General features: G+C 37.8%; 1 protein-coding gene across 1 annotated transcript in view; it reads right to left on the bottom strand.

Annotated features, from left to right (window-relative positions):
• Positions 1-21937, bottom strand: part of SPEF2 (sperm flagellar 2) — a 203793-nt gene that overhangs the window by 101099 nt on the left and 80757 nt on the right. Inside the window, exons 11-20 of the mRNA XM_054555468.1 lie at positions 21371-21590; positions 19902-20056; positions 18290-18350; positions 16849-16910; positions 14852-14955; positions 11897-12153; positions 10116-10224; positions 8969-9126; positions 4651-4824; positions 968-1042 (exon numbers count right to left, since the gene is read on the bottom strand). Coding sequence (XP_054411443.1) covers positions 968-1042; positions 4651-4824; positions 8969-9126; positions 10116-10224; positions 11897-12153; positions 14852-14955; positions 16849-16910; positions 18290-18350; positions 19902-20056; positions 21371-21590 — 1375 coding nt within the window. The remainder of the gene's footprint in view (positions 1-967; positions 1043-4650; positions 4825-8968; positions 9127-10115; positions 10225-11896; positions 12154-14851; positions 14956-16848; positions 16911-18289; positions 18351-19901; positions 20057-21370; positions 21591-21937) is intronic.

Genomic DNA, 21937 nt, shown 5'->3' with positions numbered 1-21937 from the left:
AGTTACATCAAGCTGTAAACATTTGTTAATTCAAATTCATATATATATAAAATATATAATACTATATATAATATATATGCTATATATAAAATATATATAAAAAAATATATATTTTTTGAGACAGAGTATCTCTTGTCACCCAGGCTGGAGTGCAGTGGTGTAGTCTTGGCTCACTGCAGCCTCCGTGTCTCCCGGATTCAAGGGATTCTCCTGCCTCAGCCTCCTGAGTAGCTGGGACTACAGGTGTGTGCCACCATGCCCGGCTAATTTTTGTATTGTTTTAGTAGAGATGGGGTTTCATCATGTTGGCCAGGATGGTCTCGATCTCCTGACCTCAGGATCTGCCCACCTCAGCCTCCCAAAGTGATGGGATTACAGGCATGAGCCACTGTGCCCAGCCCCAGTTCATATTTTTAATTGTTTATAAATTACTGGCTTAAAGGATTACAAAAAAATGTAGACAGGTCTCAAAAACTTCAAGAGTTCCACTAAAAATAGATGGCAAAAATAAAATGTTCTACTTTAGTTAACAGTATTGTACCAAGGGTCGTTTCTTAGTTTTGTAAATGTTCTAAGGTAATGTAAGATTTTTATTTTATTTTTTACCAAAGTGCTTATCAGTGAAGGAAATTCAATAAGGGGTCCAAGAAAACTTGATTTAGTATGTAGCTTTCTGATGGCACAGCTTAGCCCAAGGATAACAGCTAAAATATCTCTGATAAATGGATATTCTGTATATTAGATATTGTCTATATTATCCCTGCAAGCATCACTTTTCTCAGCAGGGCCTTTGGTAAGCGCCAGGATGCAGAAAGTTTGAGACTATATTCTTTGGCAAAGGCTTATGATTTACAAATGCCTGAGAGAAGTGGTCAATGTAAACTACTATACAAATCTAGCTATTTTCACTGAGATAGTTATAAAATGCAGAATTACATGTAATTATATTTATTTTTATCTGCTGTACCTTTTCTTTTGAGTGCGGTCTCACCTTTCTTCCCTTTTCCTTCCTGAAGAGATTCTTGCTTACCATGCGGGGCTTCTAAACAAAATTCAACACACAAAAATCATTGATGATTTACTTCAATAGCCTGGGCTATATGATTGTAAGCAAGCTAATGCTATTTCCCATAGGTAAACAGTTACATTTGTGAACTGCATAAAATGGCTCAGGTCTTTACTTTGAGTTAAAATTATCCTGAAGACAGACTATGGGTTGAAACTTCTGGAATGATAGCTCTAATAGCAGCATTATTCTGTCACATTGAGATGTTTAGTCCTAACTTTAATATAAACATTTGGTAGTGGATTTAATCATAAACTCTTTAATGGAACTAGTTGTGGCATTTTTAAAAGATAATCACAAATCCATTTGGAGCATATGGCTGTATTTGGATTTATTTCAACTGAATGTGCCTATACAAAAAGACAACTGTATCTGTAATAAAAATGATGCCAAAGCCAGGTACAGTGGCATGCACCTGTAGTCCTAGCTATTGATGAGGTTGAGGCTAGAAGATGGCTTGAGCCCAGGAGTTTGAGTATGGCCTGGGCAACATAGTGAGACCCTGTTTCTAAAAATTAAATAAATAAATAAATAAAATAATAAAATAAAAATGATGGCCAAACACTTTGAAGAAGAGGTAAACAACCACATTGTTTTGATATGTTGCACCCTTGAACTTCTCTTGGTCACACGCTTGGTTGCCTTGTGACTTCTACATTTTTCATTGACTGTAATTGTAATGCAAAGAATGATGTGAGTATATTTATCTTAAATTCCCTGGGATATAGTTCAGAAATATATTGGAAGGGGGAAATTGGAAAACTGATAATCTGGAGATGCCCCAATTAATGAGTTTGTTCCTTGAAAAAAAATTCACTACATCCTGCATTATTTACCAAATGAATTTAATTATTTTCCTCCCTGGTCCTGGGCTATAGTTTTTTCCTTCATTTTAAAGGATGAACCAGTATGGCAATTGAAATGCCTGTGATGGAGACAGACTCCCTTTAACCTATTTTTTTGTATTTAGAAGTGATAGTTACAAGAATGTATAAATGCCTAGCAGATCTCACTTACATTTAAATATCACAGACAGGACAACCAAGATTCCACAGAAATAAGACAAGTGACTATGTTAATCTCTCTAAATGAATGTTTAAAAATCCAAATAGTTGACCACTAAATTTGGAAGAAAGAGGGGGAATGATAGCGAGGGAGGGAGGGAAGGAAGGAAGGAAAGAAGGGAGGGACGGAGGGAGGGAAAGAAAGAAAAACCTAAACAGAAGTATAGGTAGTATTATTCTATTGTGCCATACTAAGAACTAATTCTCAATTAAATACTGACAGTTGATACTGCATTTGATAATAGACCCTTCAGTGGAACATAACTATGGAGTTTTTCAAATTTAATCCCAAGTATAATGGAAGCAGACATAAAATATGGAACTGAATAAAACATAGAACAATTTTTTAACAAAATAACTGTTAGGATTCAATGTACTATGCCTCCTCTAGCCCTTTTTAAAAATTTTATTGGTTTTTTAGTGAATAATTCCTCTTTTCATCTCAACTTCCGCTGAAGATTGTAATTAGATGTTTGAGTAGGGCATGTTCAGAAGCCTCAGGCTTTCAGTTCTAAAAATGTTCCATTTTGGAAAATTTGTAAATTATTTACACAAAAAATTTTAAAAACCTGTGATAAATGTTCCTCTCTCAAATTGCCTAACCAAGCTTCCCTGAGCTGCAGGGGCAGTGCTGTCTGCTCTCCTGCCCCACCAATGTCCATCCCAGTGAGGTTGGGTGGCAGCAATTAGGACTCTGGAGATTAACCTTTCTAAACATTCTTAAATATCAGGCACTAGCCCTGACCTTGGTGGGAAAAAAAAGACAAGTACAACCACTCTTTAAAGCAACAATAGATTTATTATTTCTTCAATGCACAGTATTCAAGAATACAATTATAAAATAGCAAACAAACTTCAGAAACTTAAAGACTGAGCTGGTCCTGATCAGAAACACTAGAGTCTGGTTTCAGGAAATGGCGCAAATACATAGATACTCTTGACTGGAGCAAGCTGAGGAGGAGCTTTAACCTAGAGCCATAGCTATAGGTTAAAGGACCATATTCGATAATTCTAGGCACTCCTGACCCACTGTGAAAACTGTCTTCCTCTGTTCTTTTTCTTTTCTTTTTTTTGGAGGTAGAGTTTCACTCTATCCCCCAGGCTAGAGTGCAGTGGGGCGATCTTGGCTCACTGCAACCTCCGCCTCCCGGGTTTAAGCAATTCTCCTGCCTCAGCCTCCCAAGCAGCTGGGATTACAGGTGCCTGCCACCACGCCCACCTAATTTTTGTATTTTTGGTAGAGATGGGGTTTTGCCATGTTGGCCAGGCAGGTCTCGAACTCCTGATCTCTGGTGATCTGCCCACCTCATACTCCCAAAGTGCTGGGATTACAGGGATGAGCCACCACATTCGGCCTGTCTTCCCCAGTTCTAAAAAGCATTTTAAAGATTTCCATTTTCCTCCAGACCTCTGAATTGTTTTTTAATTTCCTAATGAGACAGCGGGAAAAGGGTGTATATTTAATTCATGTCTTTGTGTTTTATTGTTGACATGATAAAAGCATTTTTTAGGGTGTGTGTAAATTTGCCTGTAGTTAATTTCTAATTTCCTGGAGTGAAATGGTCTTATTAAAGACCATATATCATAATATATCTTACTAACGTCTTCAAATGTCTTTGTTTAATATGAATAAGTTTAATTTAAAAAATTCAGACCTATCTCAAATCTCCGTGAGGCAGAAAGACTATGGAGTTTAGAAATGTGGTCATGACACAGTATCAAAGATCCTTAGGCAGACATGGTGTAACTGCACAGTCAGCCATTTATAAAGCTGAAACTAGAAACCAGAGCCTCATTTGTTTTATATACACAAACAAATGGATACTGACACTCTACCAATATCATGCATTACAATAATTAAGCACTTCACTTTTGTCATTATATTCACTGTCTACCACTTAATGCTAGACTTATGGTCCTTAGCGGTTAAGGATCTAGAAAAAACTTAAACTAAAATTGTTCTCTATCTAGGCTTTTTATCTCTATGTCCATAAATATATGTTTACTGAGATGGCAGGAGCTTGTTTCTATACTTTTATAATCACGTAGTCCTGAAGATTTACAATTACTTATAACTTCTAGTTCTAATGGTTGCTGTTAATTCATTCCCTTTTTCTGGTGGAAAACCAGCTATACTCATTCTTATTTTATTAAGATGTTCTTACTTGTTACATAAATGTAAATCTGCAGTTCAGCACACAGACGTGTATCCTCTTGATCTGCCTGAAGTTACCTGTTACTCTGTGCCTTTTCCTCTTCTTGTCTGTGATCTTACTCTAATCAGTAGACCTAGGTGTAATGACTCCATGTCTCCTCCTACACAGCGAAGAACCTGGGCTTTGTAACAACTACGCTTTTAGCTACTCCGAGGGCTTTTCCACTTCCATCTGAGTGCAAAGCCTTGTTTCATATGATTGAAGTTGCCCAAAGTCTGAATGTAGATAGACTATAATTTATAATTCTTTACTGAGTAAAAATAAGAAACTGAAGAACAGGATTATAAATCATTCTGTCAATCACCTGATTGAAGTTTTCCTTTTGCAGTAGGAGTTTTTGAAGGCACATGCTGAAGATGAATTTCCTCCTCTTTTTCTGGTTCAGGAGGAGGAGCGGGAGGAGGTGTGGGAAGTGGAAGCTCAGCCAGGGAAGCTGCTGCTTTTTTCTCAGCTTCCTTTTCTTCTAATTTCTTCTCAACTTCAAAAGGATGATAAGAATTGACCTTCATTAGAGACTCTAGACATCTACTATTTCACTTGAACTAAGAGAAATCTAAATTAATATAAAACACTCTTATGTATTTAAAGCTAATTCATGCTTTAGGGCTTTCCCTTAAATCATCTAGTCCTTAAAGTTAAGATTTCAAGTCTTCTCTCCCTTGTCAGAAATATGGTTGCCCTTGCCTTTTGATGGCAGTGGTGGTAATGTTGATGGGTAGTGGTGGTGATGATGGTGGTAGTGGTGATGGTAGTGGTGGTATTAATAACAGTGGTGTTGACTGTGGTGCAGGTGGTGATGGTGGTGGTGGTGGAGGTAGAAGTGATGGCTGTGGTGGGGATGGTGGTAGTGATAGTGGTGGTGGTAGTGATGGTGGTGGTGGTGATGGGGGTGGTGGAAGTGGTGGTGGTGATGATGGTGATGATGGTGGTGATGGTGGCAGAGGTAGGGGTAGTGATGGTGGTAATGGTGCTGGTGGTAGTGGTGGTGGAGGAAGAGCTGGTGATGATGGTGGAGGTGGTGATGGCTGTGGTAGGGATGGTGGTAGTGATGGTGGTAGTGATGGTGGTAGTGGAGACACAAGTGATGATGGTGGTGATGGTGGTGGAGGTAGAGGTGGTGATGGTGCTGGTGGTAGTGGTGGTGATGGTGGTGGAAGTGGTGATGGCTGTGGTGGGGATGGTGGTAGTGATGGTGGTGGTGGTAGTGGTAGTGGAGATAGAGGTGATGATGGTGGTGATGGTGATGGAGGTAGAGGTGATGATGGTGATGGAGGTAGAGGTGGTGATGGTGCTGGTGGTAGTGGTGGTGATGGTGGTGGAAGTGGTGATGGCTGTGGTGGGGATGGTGGTAGTGATGGTGGTGTTGGTAGTGGTAGTGGAGATAGAGGTGATGATGGTGTTGATGGTGATGGAGGTAGAGGTGGTGATGGTGGTGGTGGTAGTGGTAGTGGAGATAGAGGTGATGATGGTGGTGATGGTGGTGGAGGTAAAGGTGGTGATGGTGGTGGTGGTAGTGGTAGTGGAGATAGAGGTGATGATGGTGGTGATGGTGATGGAGGTAGAGGTGATGATGGTGATGGAGGTAGAGGTGGTGCTGGTGCTGGTGGTAGTGGTGGTGATGGTGGTGGAGGTGGTGATGGCTGTGGTGGGGATGGTGGTAGTGATGGTGGTGGTGGTAGTGGTAGTGGAGATAGAGGTGATGATGGTGTTGATGGTGATGGAGGTAGAGGTGGTGATGGTGCTGGTGGTAGTGGTGGTGGAGGTGCTGGTAGAGGTGATGGTGGTGGAGGTAAAGGTGGTGATGGCTGTGGTGGGGATGGTGGTAGTGATGGTGGTGGTGATAGTGATGATGATGGTGGTGGTGTGGTAGTGGTGATGGTAGGAGTGGTGATAGTGGTGGTTGGCATGGGGGTGATGAGGAATATATGTGTATTTGTGTGTATGGAGAAGGGGTTAGCAAGTGGGTGCCAAATGTAAAAGTGATAATCTGGAAGTAGCTAATAATGATGAAGAGAAAAATAAAATTTTGTTTGAAAATTTCCAGTGGGAAAGCAAAGTGAACAAGTGTAAAAAGACGGTAAAGGGCAATGTAATACAAGGGGGGGGGGGGGTGAGGAGGAAAAGGAAGGGGAAAGAAATGTGTATCATTAACTTTAATAAGTGAATACAAAGCACTTAGAATACTGCACAGTACATACATCCTCAATTAAGCCTTAGCAATTATTCATTCCTGCAACAACCATTTATTGAACCTGAATTAGGCCTTGAAGAAAAGGAAGGATTACAACAATAAAGTAAAACTATTATTATTTCTAATGATAATAATTATAACAATATTGCAAACAATAGTTTTGATTGCTGGAGATACAACAGTAAAACAAAACAGAAAAATCAATGGCCTTATCAAGCTTACATTCTAGTGGTAGGAAACAAACCATAAATATGATGAATAAGTTAATTTATACATGAGTTAAGACGGTGATAAGTGCTATGGAAAAAAAATAGAACAGAGTAAGGGAGATCAAAGTGTTGTGGGCAGCTCTTAAGTTTTAGATAGACTGCCAGGGTGAGTATGCCCAACCATAAGGTGACGTCTGAGCAAAGACATGAAGCAAGCCAGGGAGTGAGACTCGTGGATTTGTGGTGAAAGAGTGTTCCAGTCAAAGGAGATGGTTAGCCCAGATGCCTGGAGGGATGGAGCATGGCCGACTGGAGTCTTTCTAGGCTCTCATCATTGTGATGACCCTTTGCCTTTCGTGATGAAGTTTCACCTTTCCTGGCACACCCTCCCTGACTGCCCAGTCTTTCCATCCCTTCACACTGCGGAGGCCTACAGCTCTACTCAATGTACCACTGGCGACGAATGCCTACGTTCTTGCATGACTATTTCTCTTTACATGTGCTTACTCCACCCTTACATTACTCTTTTCAATTCAGCAAGCTAGGAGGCTTCATTCTATTAGATGTTCTTTTGAAGTGGAAATTAGGGGTTTTAGTTCTGATTTTTAAAGTTATTCATACTTATTGCTTTAAACATCCAAGAATTAAGACAAGTAGAAAAGGCAATTGCCTGTTAAGTGTCTTTAAGTCCTATCTCCTTCTCCACCATCAAGTATTATATATGCTGCCCAACTCTTCTGGGCATATGTATTTAATACATAATTATGTACACTTTCCTTAAAAGAGACTATTTTATATGTAACCTGCTTTTCCCTACTTAACAGTATATTGTGGTCAGAATATAGAAGTACCACATTCTTTTAGTTTTTTAACTTAGTCGGAACATTTAATACAGAGCACTGGGCTAGGTTAATGTTTATTGTTTTAATTATTAAACATTTGTTAATTACCTGTTTGAAATATAAATCTTAAGTGATAACTGAGTCTATTAATGTAGTCAGTGAATATTAGAATGCAAACTCTTTAGGAAAATGTTGAAGTTGAGTCTAATAGTTGGCAAAAACAAACTGATTCTAACCTGTAGCTTCAAGCCTTTATGAGTTAGAATTGGTTTATTTTTGCTTCCCAACCAAGACTCTGTAAGATTGCTATTCTGTCAAATGATATGTTAAGCCTCTTAAAATACTATATGATTGTTTTTTGTTTAAAAGGTTCATGCTGGTAGTTTTTGGAGTAAGCATTTAGATGTAGGAGTTTGTCTGTCTACGTGTGAGCTCCTGGATTTCCATGGTGATTGTGGTTTATGTCTATGGGCTATTTTAATGTTAGTTAACTGGCACATTATGGTAGTTAGGTCACAAATTTAGAGACAGGAGACAGTATGCTATCAAGGCAAATTTAGAATCCTTTCGAAACTATTAACTTTGACCATTTTTTATTATACCAAGAAACGGTAGTTGCCAATATAATTTGGGGTAATTGATAAACAAAAAGGAAAGATTAGTTTTCAAATCTTGTCTCGAAGGTAAAATCCCAATGGAAATATGCTATTGGACTGAAGTTAAAATCTCTTTCAATAAAAAGCTCCAATAACAGTATAAAAAGTTAGTGGGCAATTATCATTGGTTGAATGAAGGAGGAAGGAGATCTGTGTAGTTTTATGTGGGTAAGATAAAACATGAAAGCAAGTTAATATATAATTGATAATCAATTTAATAATAATAAATAAACTTATAACAAAATAGGTGGATGTGAGAAAAAATTGCCTATTGTGTCCATCCTAAAAGAAGAATTCACAGTTTCTTTATAATGCTAAAGCTAACAAAGTAAAACCTTCACCTTTATCTACAATATCCCTAATTTTCATTATTTTTTTACATAAAATTTCTAATTAACAAATAAAGATTGCATATATACAGAGAATAAAATGTGAATTAACATTTAAATTTAACTCTGCTGGGTTTTTTGTTGTTGTTGTTTTTACATGAAAACAATGCTTTCAGAGAGATGGTCTCTTTTTGATTAAAATAAGAGAGGGAAAAACCTTTTATTCAGAAACATATGCAACAGAAAGCTAAAGCCAGAGGCAGAATACACTTGTAGATAGTATAAATCCAAAGATAAAAAAGAACTTTTCAATCACATCTTCATTTTCTACCAAACTCATTAAAAACCACACATTTTAGTTGCCTAAACTCAAAACCATAAACAAATGTAAATACCTTTATTCTTTTTTTTTGCTATTTCAGTCGTAAGAATTTCTTTTACTTTTTTGCACAAAGATTCCTTCTCTATTTCAGCATTGATTTTTATCAAAATATTTTCTGGCTCTGAAAACCATTGCTCCAATAAAGGCCAGTTGTCCAAGAAGCCTATAATTCTGCAAGATCAAAATATGATATGAATATCTCATACTGATCGAAAGATTAGAATGACATTAAGCATAAATTATCCGACATGCATAATGAAAAGACAGGCTGCCAATATAATTGCATCTGAAAAAGAAACAATGTTATTTATTTTAGATTACAGAAGAAATTACTTAATGTCATCAAGACATATTTTTTGAGACGTATGCGAGTAAAAGAGGAAAATGTCATTGATTCAGGAAAACTTTTAGTATAAGTTCAGGTCTCTAAGTGAAAATCTAAGAAAACATCATCTGTGCTCGTAGTAGAATAACTCTGAACTCTCTTCGAATGGTAGCTACAGCCTGATGCACCTAGGTCATCTATTTTTTTCTCAGAGATAGACACTGAAGAGATCTTTGAGTAAGTATAGATGGTTTAGACTTATATACTTTACTCAAAAGTGTTATTGGAATAATTCTTGAAACTGTTTTTTAATTCCTGGAGAGTAGACAGCCTTAATGTAGCTCAAATTACTCTTCCCTGGTTCTTTTCATATTGTTAAACTTTTCAGGGTTTCATAAAATTGTCTAATTTTGTCTAAATTTCCCTTTCCAATGGCAAATCGCACACAACCAAAAGAATAATTTTATTTTAGCAAAATAGAAATAGTTTACACTCCGATGCCTACCTTTTTGAAGTTCCATCATCGTCACCGGCATTTCCTTAATGAATGCTGAATCAGGATTCCATATAATTAACTTATAAGTTCATGTAACCATAAAGGGAAGTATTGCCTGATTTAATTCTTCTTTTTTTCAGACTATAATGACTTGCCCTCTAAATATGAAAGCTAGCACATAAATATTTCACTTATTGTCAAAACTACTTAGTTTTCTTTTACCGTAAAAGACTGAATGCTAAGAAATAGATATTCTTCTAGATCTGATGATTCCAAAGTGGTTGTCAATCTATTTAAAAAGCATGAAACAAGAAGCAGAACATTTAGTTAAAAACTAACCTATGTTGTATATGGTCTCTTAAATTTTGGTCTCCATCCTTATCTTGGTTTTCAGCAGCTACACGTTGACTGGTATCTTCGTGAGCAGTTTTACAGGACAATTCTTCAGCTATGGTATAAAATTTATTTAATTAGATGTTTTCAAAACTAAAGTTGCTACTTATTGTTAAAATATACTGATGAAAGATGCCAAACAGATATGGTCCTGTATTTGGTCCAGTGTTACTTAAAAATATTTTAAAAGATGTTGAAAGAGTATAGTATTGAGATAAGAATTCGATTGTTTTCTTGGAAATTGGGGAAAATAAGTAAAACATTAAAGAGAAGCTGTAGTTTCAGTGTAGAGGATCTCAGGATTGTCTATGATATATGAGAATGGAAAATGATGGGTCATCATGAATAACTAACTTGAAAAGAAGTAGAAAAATGAACACGGTGATGTAAAAATTAAGATGAAAGAACAAGGTGGCTGGAACATCAAATATGCATAAAAATTATTTCTTGATATTATATATGATACAATAAAATTATTCTGTTTCTTTCTAGACTTTATGATCTCCCTGCAGAATAGACATAAAGGAATAGACCCGAAGAGACCAAAAACAAACAAACAAAAAAACCAATCTCAACAGCTCTGATTGAGTCCTATTCTGGATTAATGGTACAAAGTCCAGAATACTCACCAATTTAGAATAAATAAAAAATCATAAAGAGGAAAGAAAGCCTTGAACTAGATTAAAAGAAATTAGAATTACTCAATGCAAGAGAACATTGAATAGTGAATTAATAGAGTTCAAGCAAATGAAGAACCCTCACAGGATATAGTAATCAGTTGTTCTTCATCTCCATTCATAACAGAACAAGGTGAAATGAATTTAGAACACAGAATAATGCTTTAAAATGATTAATAAAACCCAAGGATCACATTGGAACAGGTGACTGAAGAAAACTGTGGGAGTGCTCTTCTTGGGAGATGCCCATGCACCATCTCATGGTCGCTACCTTGCCGCTGTCAGGACTTCAGTGCATGGATCAGCATTCCTCTCTCTCTCCAATCTCCCAACCCCCGAGCCCCAGGCAGTGCTCCTTCCCCTTCCCTTCACTCGTGGTACTCTGTACCATGGCCAATGAATTTTGTGATCACCCTGAATGGCTCCATCTTTGCAATCCTAAAGACCTATACTCCTATCACAAACTTTCTAGCACTCCTGTATAGTTGATGAATCTCTTCACTAGCATCCGGTCCCTAAATTCCTACCTCCTTTTTTCCAAATTTATCTGCATTATTCGACTTCACTTTATGCTTTCTAGCAAACCTAAACTGCATGAATGAACACTTCAAGTTCTCCCTGCCTCTTAACAACTCCAATTTCTGTGTCCTTTAGCTGTACCAGCCTTAAATGATATCATTTTTTTTAAGACTTATGCTGGTAGGCATCTTTGAATAAAAATACACAACCTTTATTCTCACTAATTCCCTAGCTAAAAAAATCAGTTGAGCTCTTTCATATATATATATATATATATATATATATATATATATATGGACCATTTTCTAAAATAAATAGAGAAATAAAAAAAATTAAAAAGTAACCAATATCCTGTGACCATGGCTCTTTTTTTTTCTTTCAGAGATAAACTTTTTGGGAGTTATCTCCACTCAGTCTCTATCTCTGTCCCTCCCACTCACACCTCAATACACTGCAATCCTTCCTTCTCTCTTCCACCCTCCATGAAATGGCTCCCACCAAAAAAAGTGTCAAAAAAGGTGTCCAGCTTACCTATAATATCATTCATGCGACTCATTGAGGAAGTATCTGAAACATCTAATAATATGACAAAATCAAATGCAGGAGAGGGAAGAGGTATTTCTTTGGAATTTGCAGGATCAATAGCCAATGTGGATTTTTGTGCTTTTTTTCTTTCCACTTCTGTGAGGTTTCTATTGCAGCCTGTAAGAGCTTCTTCCAGAAGCTGTGCTTGGTTTAAAGTCATTGGAAAACCATCTAGGATCCAGTCTTGATTCACAGGTATCTCGCTAAATTGAAACAGGAAAACTCATGAATATTTTGTTAGACACAAGTACTTCGGAAATACTATGATAAATCTTTCCTTTTTCTTTCAATTCCACAATAACTTCCCACTGCATGAATTTCATTACTTCATAGCTAAAAGATTAGGTTTACTGATGTGCCACAATCACTCCCTTGCTTAAAATACTTCTGTGGATACTTGCTGCCCTCCAAATCTATTCCACAGGCTTTAACACATTAAAATTAACTGGCCACACCTGTATTAGTCCTTTTCCCTGCTGCTGATAAAGACATACCCAAGACTGGGCAATTTACAAAGAAAGAGATTTAATTGGTCTTATAGTTTCACATGGCTGGGGAAGCCTCACAATCACGGCAGGAGGCAAGGAGGAGAAAGTCACATGGATGGCAGCAGGCAAATTGAGAGCTTGTGCAGAGAAACTCCCGTTTTTAACATCATCAGATCTTGTGAGACCCATTCACTATCAGGAAAACAGCGCGGGAAAGCCCCGCCCCCATGATTCAATCACCTCCCACCAGGTCCCTCCCACAACACGTGGGAATTATGGGAGCTACAATTCAAGATGAGATTTGGATGGGGACACAGTCAAACCATATCAACACTTTATTTCTCTATAACTTGTTATCTCTTACAATTTTGCACCATTTACTTCAAACAAACTCATCTCCTCAATGTTACATGAGTATGAACTGCATTTTCTATATTATGTTCATAGATTGTTCCTCCTTTGCACCTCAGTTTCCTAATTTATACAATGGGGTAACATAACATACCTCATAAGGTAGTTGTGAGGATGAACTGAAATGATGCATTTTAAAAACTCAGCACAGAGCTTAGCACATACTGGATACTTGTACTGCCAACCTGGAGAGCTCTTCCTATCCCACCCAAGCCTGTATAGAGTCATAGTATCCTGATCTGAATTTCTCTGACTTTCACTTTGCCATGCAAGTGGTTATATTTCTCTGCTTAACACAAATTCAAGTGAGTCTCTTAAAACCTCAGTTAGATTATAGGATGCTGAAGTGCAATTGGGTTTTTGCACTCAGCACAGTGTCCTCTTTAGAGAATGGGTGTTGAATAATTATTGTTTTAATTTGCAGCTGGAAAACAAGGTGAGAAAGGCATAAACTTCGACTTTGTTCTTCTAAGCCCTTAAATTATGCAAAATTGTGTCTTTGGCCTTTGGATTAAAAGGTATAATTTCATTTATTTCTGTCAGAACTCATATTAAACAATGGAATCCCCTTTCCAAAGGTTTCTGAGTCTACTTTGGGGCCTGCATGTGATCCTTCTGATAGTGTAACAAGGAAGGAGGGGGAAAACAGAAGTTAAACGAAATTTCATTATTGTTCAAGGTCACGAAACTAAAAATCACCCAAATCCAATGATCTTTCCACAGTATCAAGCTGTCTTCAGGTCACTGTCTATATTTCTCTCATTAGGTTATTAAGAGCAGGAGAAGACTTCATTTTGGTTTTATAACTCATCCAGAGCTTGGTGAAGCATTCTGCATAGAATAAATTTGTTGATTCATTGGCCTAAGATGGGAAAGAGAATTTCCTTGAGTTCCTTCCTCCACCGACAGTCACAGGAGCCACTTCAGAGGAAAGGGGAGGTGAGGGCCACCCTTGTTCAGCTGTAGTTTGAGGACATGAGATGATGGGGAGTCAGAAGACCTGGACTTTGGCTGGGGCTATACCACTAGCCAGACATGTAACTGGAGCACCTCACTGAACTGTCATGTGCCTCCCTTTCCGTATAGAAAAGCGATAGATTTAGACTGGATCAAAGATTTCACACGATGACTGTCATCTGGAGGAGCCTCAGGAGCAGTGAAGATGTTGGTGGTGGAAGGAGGGTAATGGAGTTCTGACGATGGGGTGTGGAGGTTTCAGTTCCACTGAAACTAAAGTGAAGAACTGCTTTATATCTGATGCTTTTCATATACATTTTTTATTTGGAGCAGAAGCAAAGAATCCCATGGCTGAAACATGCTTTAACGCCACTTCTGGGAAATGTTACAACTATTAGAGTGAGGCCCCTCCTAGCTCTGGGCAGCCCTGTGATCTGATTTCTAGACATATCATCATTGAGAAGCAACTTAAATTTTTAATGTCATCTTTTAAGAAAACACTAAGGGAAGTCCATTCCAGATGCAGAGTAGAACTCTCAGCCCTCCTTCCTCATCTCTCTTGGTCTTACTGTTTCCACATCCCACATCTCACTACTCAGTTCTGCTTCCTCACCTACTCTTAAGTTGTCCGCAGCTCTTTCTTAGGGGGCTTTTTGACAGTTGTCTCCAGTCTGCTGGCCTTCTCTATTACATTTGTCAGCCAAGTCTCTATGGCTTCTTTTTTCCCCGTGGTCTGTGACCACACAATTGAGTCTTTCCCTTGGCTTTTCCAATTACTCAATTTCTCATTAAATTCCCCACAGGTAATAGAACCTGACTGTATTCACATCTGGGTAAAAGAAGTCAAGCTTGGTACAGGAGAAGAAGTGGAATACAGGCATGTAAGTCACAAAATATATCTATCTTTTCATTGCTGTATATTTTCATATACAGATGAGTGAAATGTATGAGATATTAAAACAAAAAATCCGTATTATTCTTTATACATCTTTGTGTGATAAAGAATACATTAAATAGATGAGAGGAAGAAAAATGCAATACATACTTAATAGCATTTACCATGATGTCAACAAGCAGCACATCAGGAATGCTCTTTCCTTTCTTCAGCAACTGTTCTGATTTTGCACCAAGCTGAGCACGTGTAGTGAGCTGGGAAAATAAACAAGAAATGACAGAAGATGGCTAATTTAAAAGTCAAATTCCAAATGTTTGGAGGAAACGTTAATGACCCTGCTCTCTGATGATGACACTGATCATGTGGCACAGTTCGGGAGCCAGGGAAGCATTTCAGGAATATGTGTGCACAGAATTTGAGGCTCCTCCTTCGAGGCTCTCTCCCTTCCAAGATGGTACTCTTCAATTGCAGCTGCTCTTGCATCCCCAAACTTAATTCTCTAATACCTCAAATCAGAAAGATTGAGCTCTCTGCTTGGGCTCTAGCCACTCATGCCATGCAGACAGGGGCATGCCCTCTGGGGAAAACCCATATAAACATGGCCCTTGCTCAGTGAAGTTCTCATCTTTCCATGGTCAAATTCCACAGATTTTCTGCCTGTTGTTTGCTGCTTGCTTGTTTGCTGTCTTCTTTTAGCCCTTAAATAATTATCTTTTATATTTTGCCTAGTGTTTACACTTGTTATTTGTAGGTTAGTCCAATACAAGCTACTCAATATCGCTGAAACAGGAACTTCCCTAGAGTCTATTCTTAGCTCAGCTGCCAGAATGAGAATTTTATGTCAAATGGTATGGCTCTATTCCAAACCCTGCTAAAATTCTCCCTTTTATTCCAAATGTCCTAATAATTGCCTGAGGCCCTGACTGACCTGATTCTTTTCCTTTCTCACCCATGTCTCTAACCTCATCCCTTACTAAATACGCTCTGGCCCCGCTGGCCAGGCACCTTCCTGCCTCACTATTCTCATGGCCTGGAACACTTCCCCAGATCCAGTGGGCTGGTTGTCTCACCTCTTTCAATCTGCTTAAGGCTCCCTTTCCCAAGGAGGCCTGCCCGATGTCATAAGGTGACCAACTGTGCCTCTTTTGCTGCCCTTGGCCTGTGTTCCTGCTCCACTTGCTCCACTCCATGTTTCCTTTTCTCATGACACTCATCATCATCTTCAATATCATATTTATCTCTATGTTCATAGTTTATTATGTCTCTCTCCATTAGAATGTAAATACCATAAGGGCAGGAAATCCTGTCTTTTGTATTCACTGATATATCCAAGTTATTAAACAGTGTACAAAACAATGTATGCTCTTGGAATTGAATTGAATATGGAATTTGTGAGATTTTAAAATCAATAAATGTAAATATAAAAACATACTTATCCTTTCTGCTAATTCATATTTCAAATTCACAGAGTAAAAGTTGTAAGTCCCCTTTTCCTGCTTTTTCTGAACCCATTTCCCTTCCCATTGCTCATCTTGTTTACAGTTTGGTGTATATCCTTCCAAAACTTTTTCTATCTTTAAGCAGTTTTGAAACCTAAAATATTATAAAACTGTTTTTCATGATGAGATGCATAATAAAAAAATCAAATATAATACAAAAAATAAAATTCCCTTGATTTAGTCTGGTCATTTTATTTGATGACCAATTAGTTTCCATTAGGAGAAATAGTGAGTGAACTGTTGTAAACAGTTTTTCAGGAATTAATAAACAAATTCTGAAGAGTCACCAACAAGAGTAAGGATAAATTCTGGAAAAAATATTTAAAGGTAAAGAGGGTATGAGCGAAATATAAGTCATAAATTAAATGGTAAAGATGAAATGAATTTGGTCTCAGTCTAAAAGTTTTAAAAGCACATGTTTATTACCTTGGCAAAAGTGAAGAGTAATTTCCACTGCTTTCGATATAAATATTGAGAATACAAAGAATGCTAAGTAAAGTCAGGTGAGCTAATATTATACCATCAAATTAACTTTGAAACCAAAGAAAAGCACATTGCAATTTCATTGCATTTGAAGACACTCCAAAACACCATTAATCATGACACGTTTTAATATGCTAGTAGCTAAAATTAGATCATAATACTTACTTTTAAGAAACTATCACTTGATTTGACTTCTTCAGCTTTTGGTGTTTTATCAGCATTAGCACCTAGCAATAGGAAAAGTGGTAAGAACAAATTTCTGGTATTTACACCTAACAACCACAGCAGTAGTTGACCATCTAAGATTTCGGACATAAGGGTTATCAGATCCAGCTATGCCTGAGATACTCAGAGGAAGGAAGTAATAGAATCACCACAGCATAGCTTTTACCTTCACTCACACCATTAAGATCCTGGTCACTATGTGTCTTGGTGTTTCCCCTCCCTCCCTACCTCCCTCCCTTCCCTGCTCCCTTCCTGCATGATCTGAGCTCATAAAAATATCATTAGGAAAACTTTAACACAGTCGGGGTTCGCTTTTCAGAAGACAGTCAAGTTTTTCAAAAAAATGTTAAAATGTTATTTTTTTATACTTTTATTTTCCTGGATTACCAAGTTACAGATAAACATCTTAAAAGCAGATGACTCTAGAAGTCAGAGGTGTTTTAAGTTAAATTCTATGAAAAAAAAGAGAAGTTTTAAGAGTTTGTTTTTAATTACTTAGACTAATGTATAATAAAATATGTAATAAAACACATAATAGTGTTAAAAATCAACTAAAATTATCTCTTAAGAAACAGATAACAGGAATAAGGGACAGATAGTGTCCTCTTAAGAAAGGAAAGTCCAACCTTTCTGGAGTGTTGTATGCTCATAGTAAACCTGGACATTGTTCAATGGTAATGGCAATAATAATGATAGCACAGGAGGAGCTCGGCTTCATGCTAGAATACGAGGAAGCTATTTAATAAGACAAGTACTTCACTAGCACATACAGGAAAAAATATTTAATACTTAAAATTGTTTTCCTTCAATGGTTCTATAAAGGATCTGAAGGACTGCAGCCCAGATCCCAAGGGAGATAACTTTTATTTATGTTTGGGAAACTTAGTTGTATTGGTAGTGCCCAAGGCTGAGAATAAACTTAGGAACCACTGTGCATACAGGTTAAAAAGACCAGCCCCTACAGCCTTCTGCAATACAATAAACAAAGCAGGAGCATGTAGAAAGCGCCCCAACCGTACTCATACACACAGTCTTACACACAGGTGAGAACAAGAAAAGACTGCCTGTCTCCTTGCACAGACAGGAAGAATGAGGATGATTTATCCTGGCTTCTTTGGTAATAGCAGCAAAACTAATCAACTATTCCAAGGAGGCTGAAAAGATTGCCTTGTAATTTTTATCTTATCCTCAGCTGTAGGCAAGAGTGATCTTTCTTCCTCTGTCAAATGGCCATATGTAGACAACTATGTAAAACTCCCCTTGGTTCCCGTTTATTTCCCTGAAAGCATGTTTGTGCTCACATATATGTGCTGTCATTGTTTCTCTCTCTAATGTAAATAATAGATTATTTGTTTTGAGATCTTACTAAGTATCGTTTCACCTTTTGTTTCTGGTAATACTTCATCTGAAACTGGACCAGCTGAAAATACATGTTGTGGATCCTTTGGAGAGAAAACACACACAGGGAGGGATTTTACCATTGCTATATTTTAATAATCCTCCTAATTTTATATCTATAAGTAAAGGTTTGAGAACAAATACAATACTTTTTATCTATAACATTAATGATTTTAAAGGAGATTAAAGTTTCAGTCCTAAGTTCTTATTTCCAGAAACAAACAATATTGGATGATAATTGCACTTATAGAAATACACAGCAACCTGTGATATAATCTGTCTTTTGAGTGGTCTTCAATTCCTATGTAAAATATGCCAACTACTATTTTGAAAAGATAGTGGAACCTGAGGAAAGGGTAAAGTTTATGGAAAGCCATCTTGAACAATCCTAGAGATGTCAGTCATAGCCATAAGGTAATTTTTTTAAATGTACATTATCAATTACTTTATTGATTAAAATATAAAGATATCACAACATGGAAGAAGAGATAACCCACCATGAAGAAAACTCCTCCCAGTTATTTTCAGAATTAACTGTTAAATGATATTTATTTTTGCAGGCTATGCAAATGATCTGGATCAGATTATCAGCTAATTTATTCAATTGCAGAGGCAGCATAAGGTAGAGAGAGGAAAGAGTAGTGGACTTACAATCTGGAAACTCAATCATAGCGAAGCTATTGACAAGCCTTCTGACTCCAAGCAAACCAATTCGTGCTTAGGGTCTTTACTGTGTGCTCTGTAGAATGAAGGAGCTGGACTACATCAAGGATTCTGAAGGTGGGCCTACATTTTCCTATTCACCCCTCCACCCCAGGAATCTTCATGCAATAATGAAATGAGATGCAATATTGATGGGAATATGATACAGGTAAACCTTTCAGAGAGCCATTCCCCAATTGAGATCTACTAATATAGATCAGGTGTCAGCATACTACAGCTCATAGACCACAAAGGCCTGCCGACAGTTTTCATACAGTTTCTGAACACCACTTAAGCAGCTGACCACTGTGAGACTGGAGACAAAGACAGGAGTCCTCCTCTACCTCTGTACCTGCTGGGATCCAACACCTGCCTCAGCCACTGCCCGGGGCAAGCATTGGTCTGACTATACACTGGGGACATTGATGTTAGCAACTGCCAGAAGTGGAGTGGGAGGATCTCGGTCTAGGAGTTGGTGACTTCTTGGTACAATCATATGCCACCCTCCCAACCTCCACAATTCAATCACTTCACCCACTCCCACTTACCAGCTAGTGGCTCTTTCCTCGGGAGAATGGCTCCAGCTGATGGCTACTAGACCCAAAGGGGGCCCATAACACAAGACAGTCCACCCAGACAAACTGGTGGGAAGCAGGAGTTTTCTCTCTTTTTATACAAGTACCCACATAATATCCTCGATTTTACCTCTTGGCCTAAAATTTGTCCTAAATATTTAACTTAAATATTTATTCTCTAGACTTTTGCAGAACCTAAACTTTTACTCTCTGGGTCTGTACAGAAGAAACTTCTGGTCTAGAAGATCTTTTAAATTCCATCCAGCTCCAAATCTCTAATGTACTAGGTGCAGAAGAGAAAACTAGAATCACACTTGCCTGGCTTTCTTTAATCTGCTCTTGCAGAACTGGTAGAGCATCATCTTCATCTTTTTTCTGAATTGGTAGGACCTCACTGACTTTTTCATTGTCATGAAATGCTTGGATAGCTTCTTGGACAAGAGTGTCAATAGAAAGTATCTGTATAGGAAAGTCTAAAGTACAAAAGATAATTTTAAAAATAGCTTTTCATTTGGGAAATGGAAATTGTTGTCTTTATGTGCTGGTTTTGCCCTATAACACTGTCTTTCAGGCCCACTAGAATTGTCTTTTGGATCAAGTTTCTTTTTTGTTTTGTTTGGTTTGTTTTGTTTGAGACGGAGTCTCGCTCTGTCGCCTAGGCTGGAGTGCAGTGGCATGATCTCAGCTCACTGCAACCTCCGTCTCCCAGGTTCAAGCAATTCTACTGCCTCAGCCTCCTGAGTAGCTGGGATTATAGGTGCATGCCACCACACCCAGCTAATTTTTGTATTTTTAGTAGAGATGGGGTTTCACCATGTTGGACAGGCTGATCTCAAACTCTTGACCTCAGGTGATCCACCCGTCTCGGCCTTCCAAACTGCAGGGATTACAAGCATGAGCTACCACACCCAGCCGGATCAAGCTTCTTTTTTAAAAACGTGATAAGGCCGGGTGTGGTGGCTCATGCTTGTAATCCCAGCAGTTTTGGGGTCTGAGGTGGGTGGATCACGAGATCAGGAGATTGAGACCATCCTGGTCAACATGGTGAAACCCCGTCTCTACTAAAAACACAAAAATTAGCTGGGTGTGGTGGTGCGCACCTGTAGTCCCAGCTACTCAGGAGGCTGAGGCAGGAGAATCGCTTGAACCCGGGAAGCGGAGGTTGCAGTGAGCCGAGATTGTGCCACTGCACTTCAGCCTGGGCCGACAGAGCTAGACTCTGTCTCGAATAAATAAATAAATACATAAAAATGAAACAAAGATAAAAATTGTGACAAAATTCATAAAACATAAAGTTAAGCACTTCCACCATTTAAAGGATACATTTCAGTAGCACTTAGACATTCACAATGTGTGCAACCATCACCATTATTTTGTTCCTGAAATTTTTAATCACCCTAAAAGGAAATCCCAAATCAACTGCTGTCACTCCTCATTCCCCTACCCCTGACTCTGGCATCCAATAATTCGACTTCTTTCTCTATGGATTTGCCTATTTTGGATATTTCATACAAATGGGTTCATATATTATGTGACCTTTTGTGTCTGGCTTTTTTCACTTAGCATAATGTTGTCAAGGATCATCCATGTTGTAGCATGTATCAATATTTCACTCATTTTTATGGCTGAATAATCATAGCCTGGAAAATTACAAAACTTTTGATGATAGAGATTTCCCAACATATCATCAGTGCTTCTTGTATGTTTTTTTATACACATAGACATTTGCAGCTACAGTCGGTGTAAATAGGACCTAATGGCAGGGAGAGTAGGAGAAGAAATTCTACCTTTTTGTAGAGACCTTAAAATGGTAGTTTTTCCACTTAATGTTTTCCCCAATAAGCATCCTTTAACAGCAAATGAAAGTAATTCAGGTGTTGTTGATTCTGCTCGAGGAGGAAGAGATTTTTCAACTAGCCTGTGAAGAATATGGCCCAGTATGCAATTGTTGGTGGGTGGTAAATTGTCAACCATTTCTTGTGGTAAGGCCCACTCTCCAACCATGTTCTGTAAAAATAACGATCAAATAAACAGAAATATTCTGAAAAGTGGAATTTAGGTGTATGAAATACTTAAATGTTAAAAGTAAATCCAAATTATAGCCAACAAAAGCCAATCAATACTTTAATTATATTATAAAAATGAGTAATAACATTAATAATAGTTTCATATTACAGGGCAGAAAAATGCTTCTTACATAAAAGCAAAGAAAAAAACTAAAAAATCTTAGCTTATGAAAGTGAGCATATAAATTGAGGCATTTTGTAATCTAGGTTGAACATTAAGACATTTAAATTGATGTTATCACCAGTAAGCAGATAAAAGACAGTAATCATTTCTCTGCTATCTTACGC

The sequence above is a fragment of the Pongo abelii genome, chromosome 4, assembly GCF_028885655.2.
Source record: "Pongo abelii isolate AG06213 chromosome 4, NHGRI_mPonAbe1-v2.0_pri, whole genome shotgun sequence".
Classification (NCBI taxonomy): Eukaryota; Metazoa; Chordata; class Mammalia; order Primates; family Hominidae; genus Pongo; species Pongo abelii.
The sequence above is the reverse complement of the archived record's forward strand: the minus strand, read 5'-3'. Positions and strand labels throughout refer to the sequence as shown.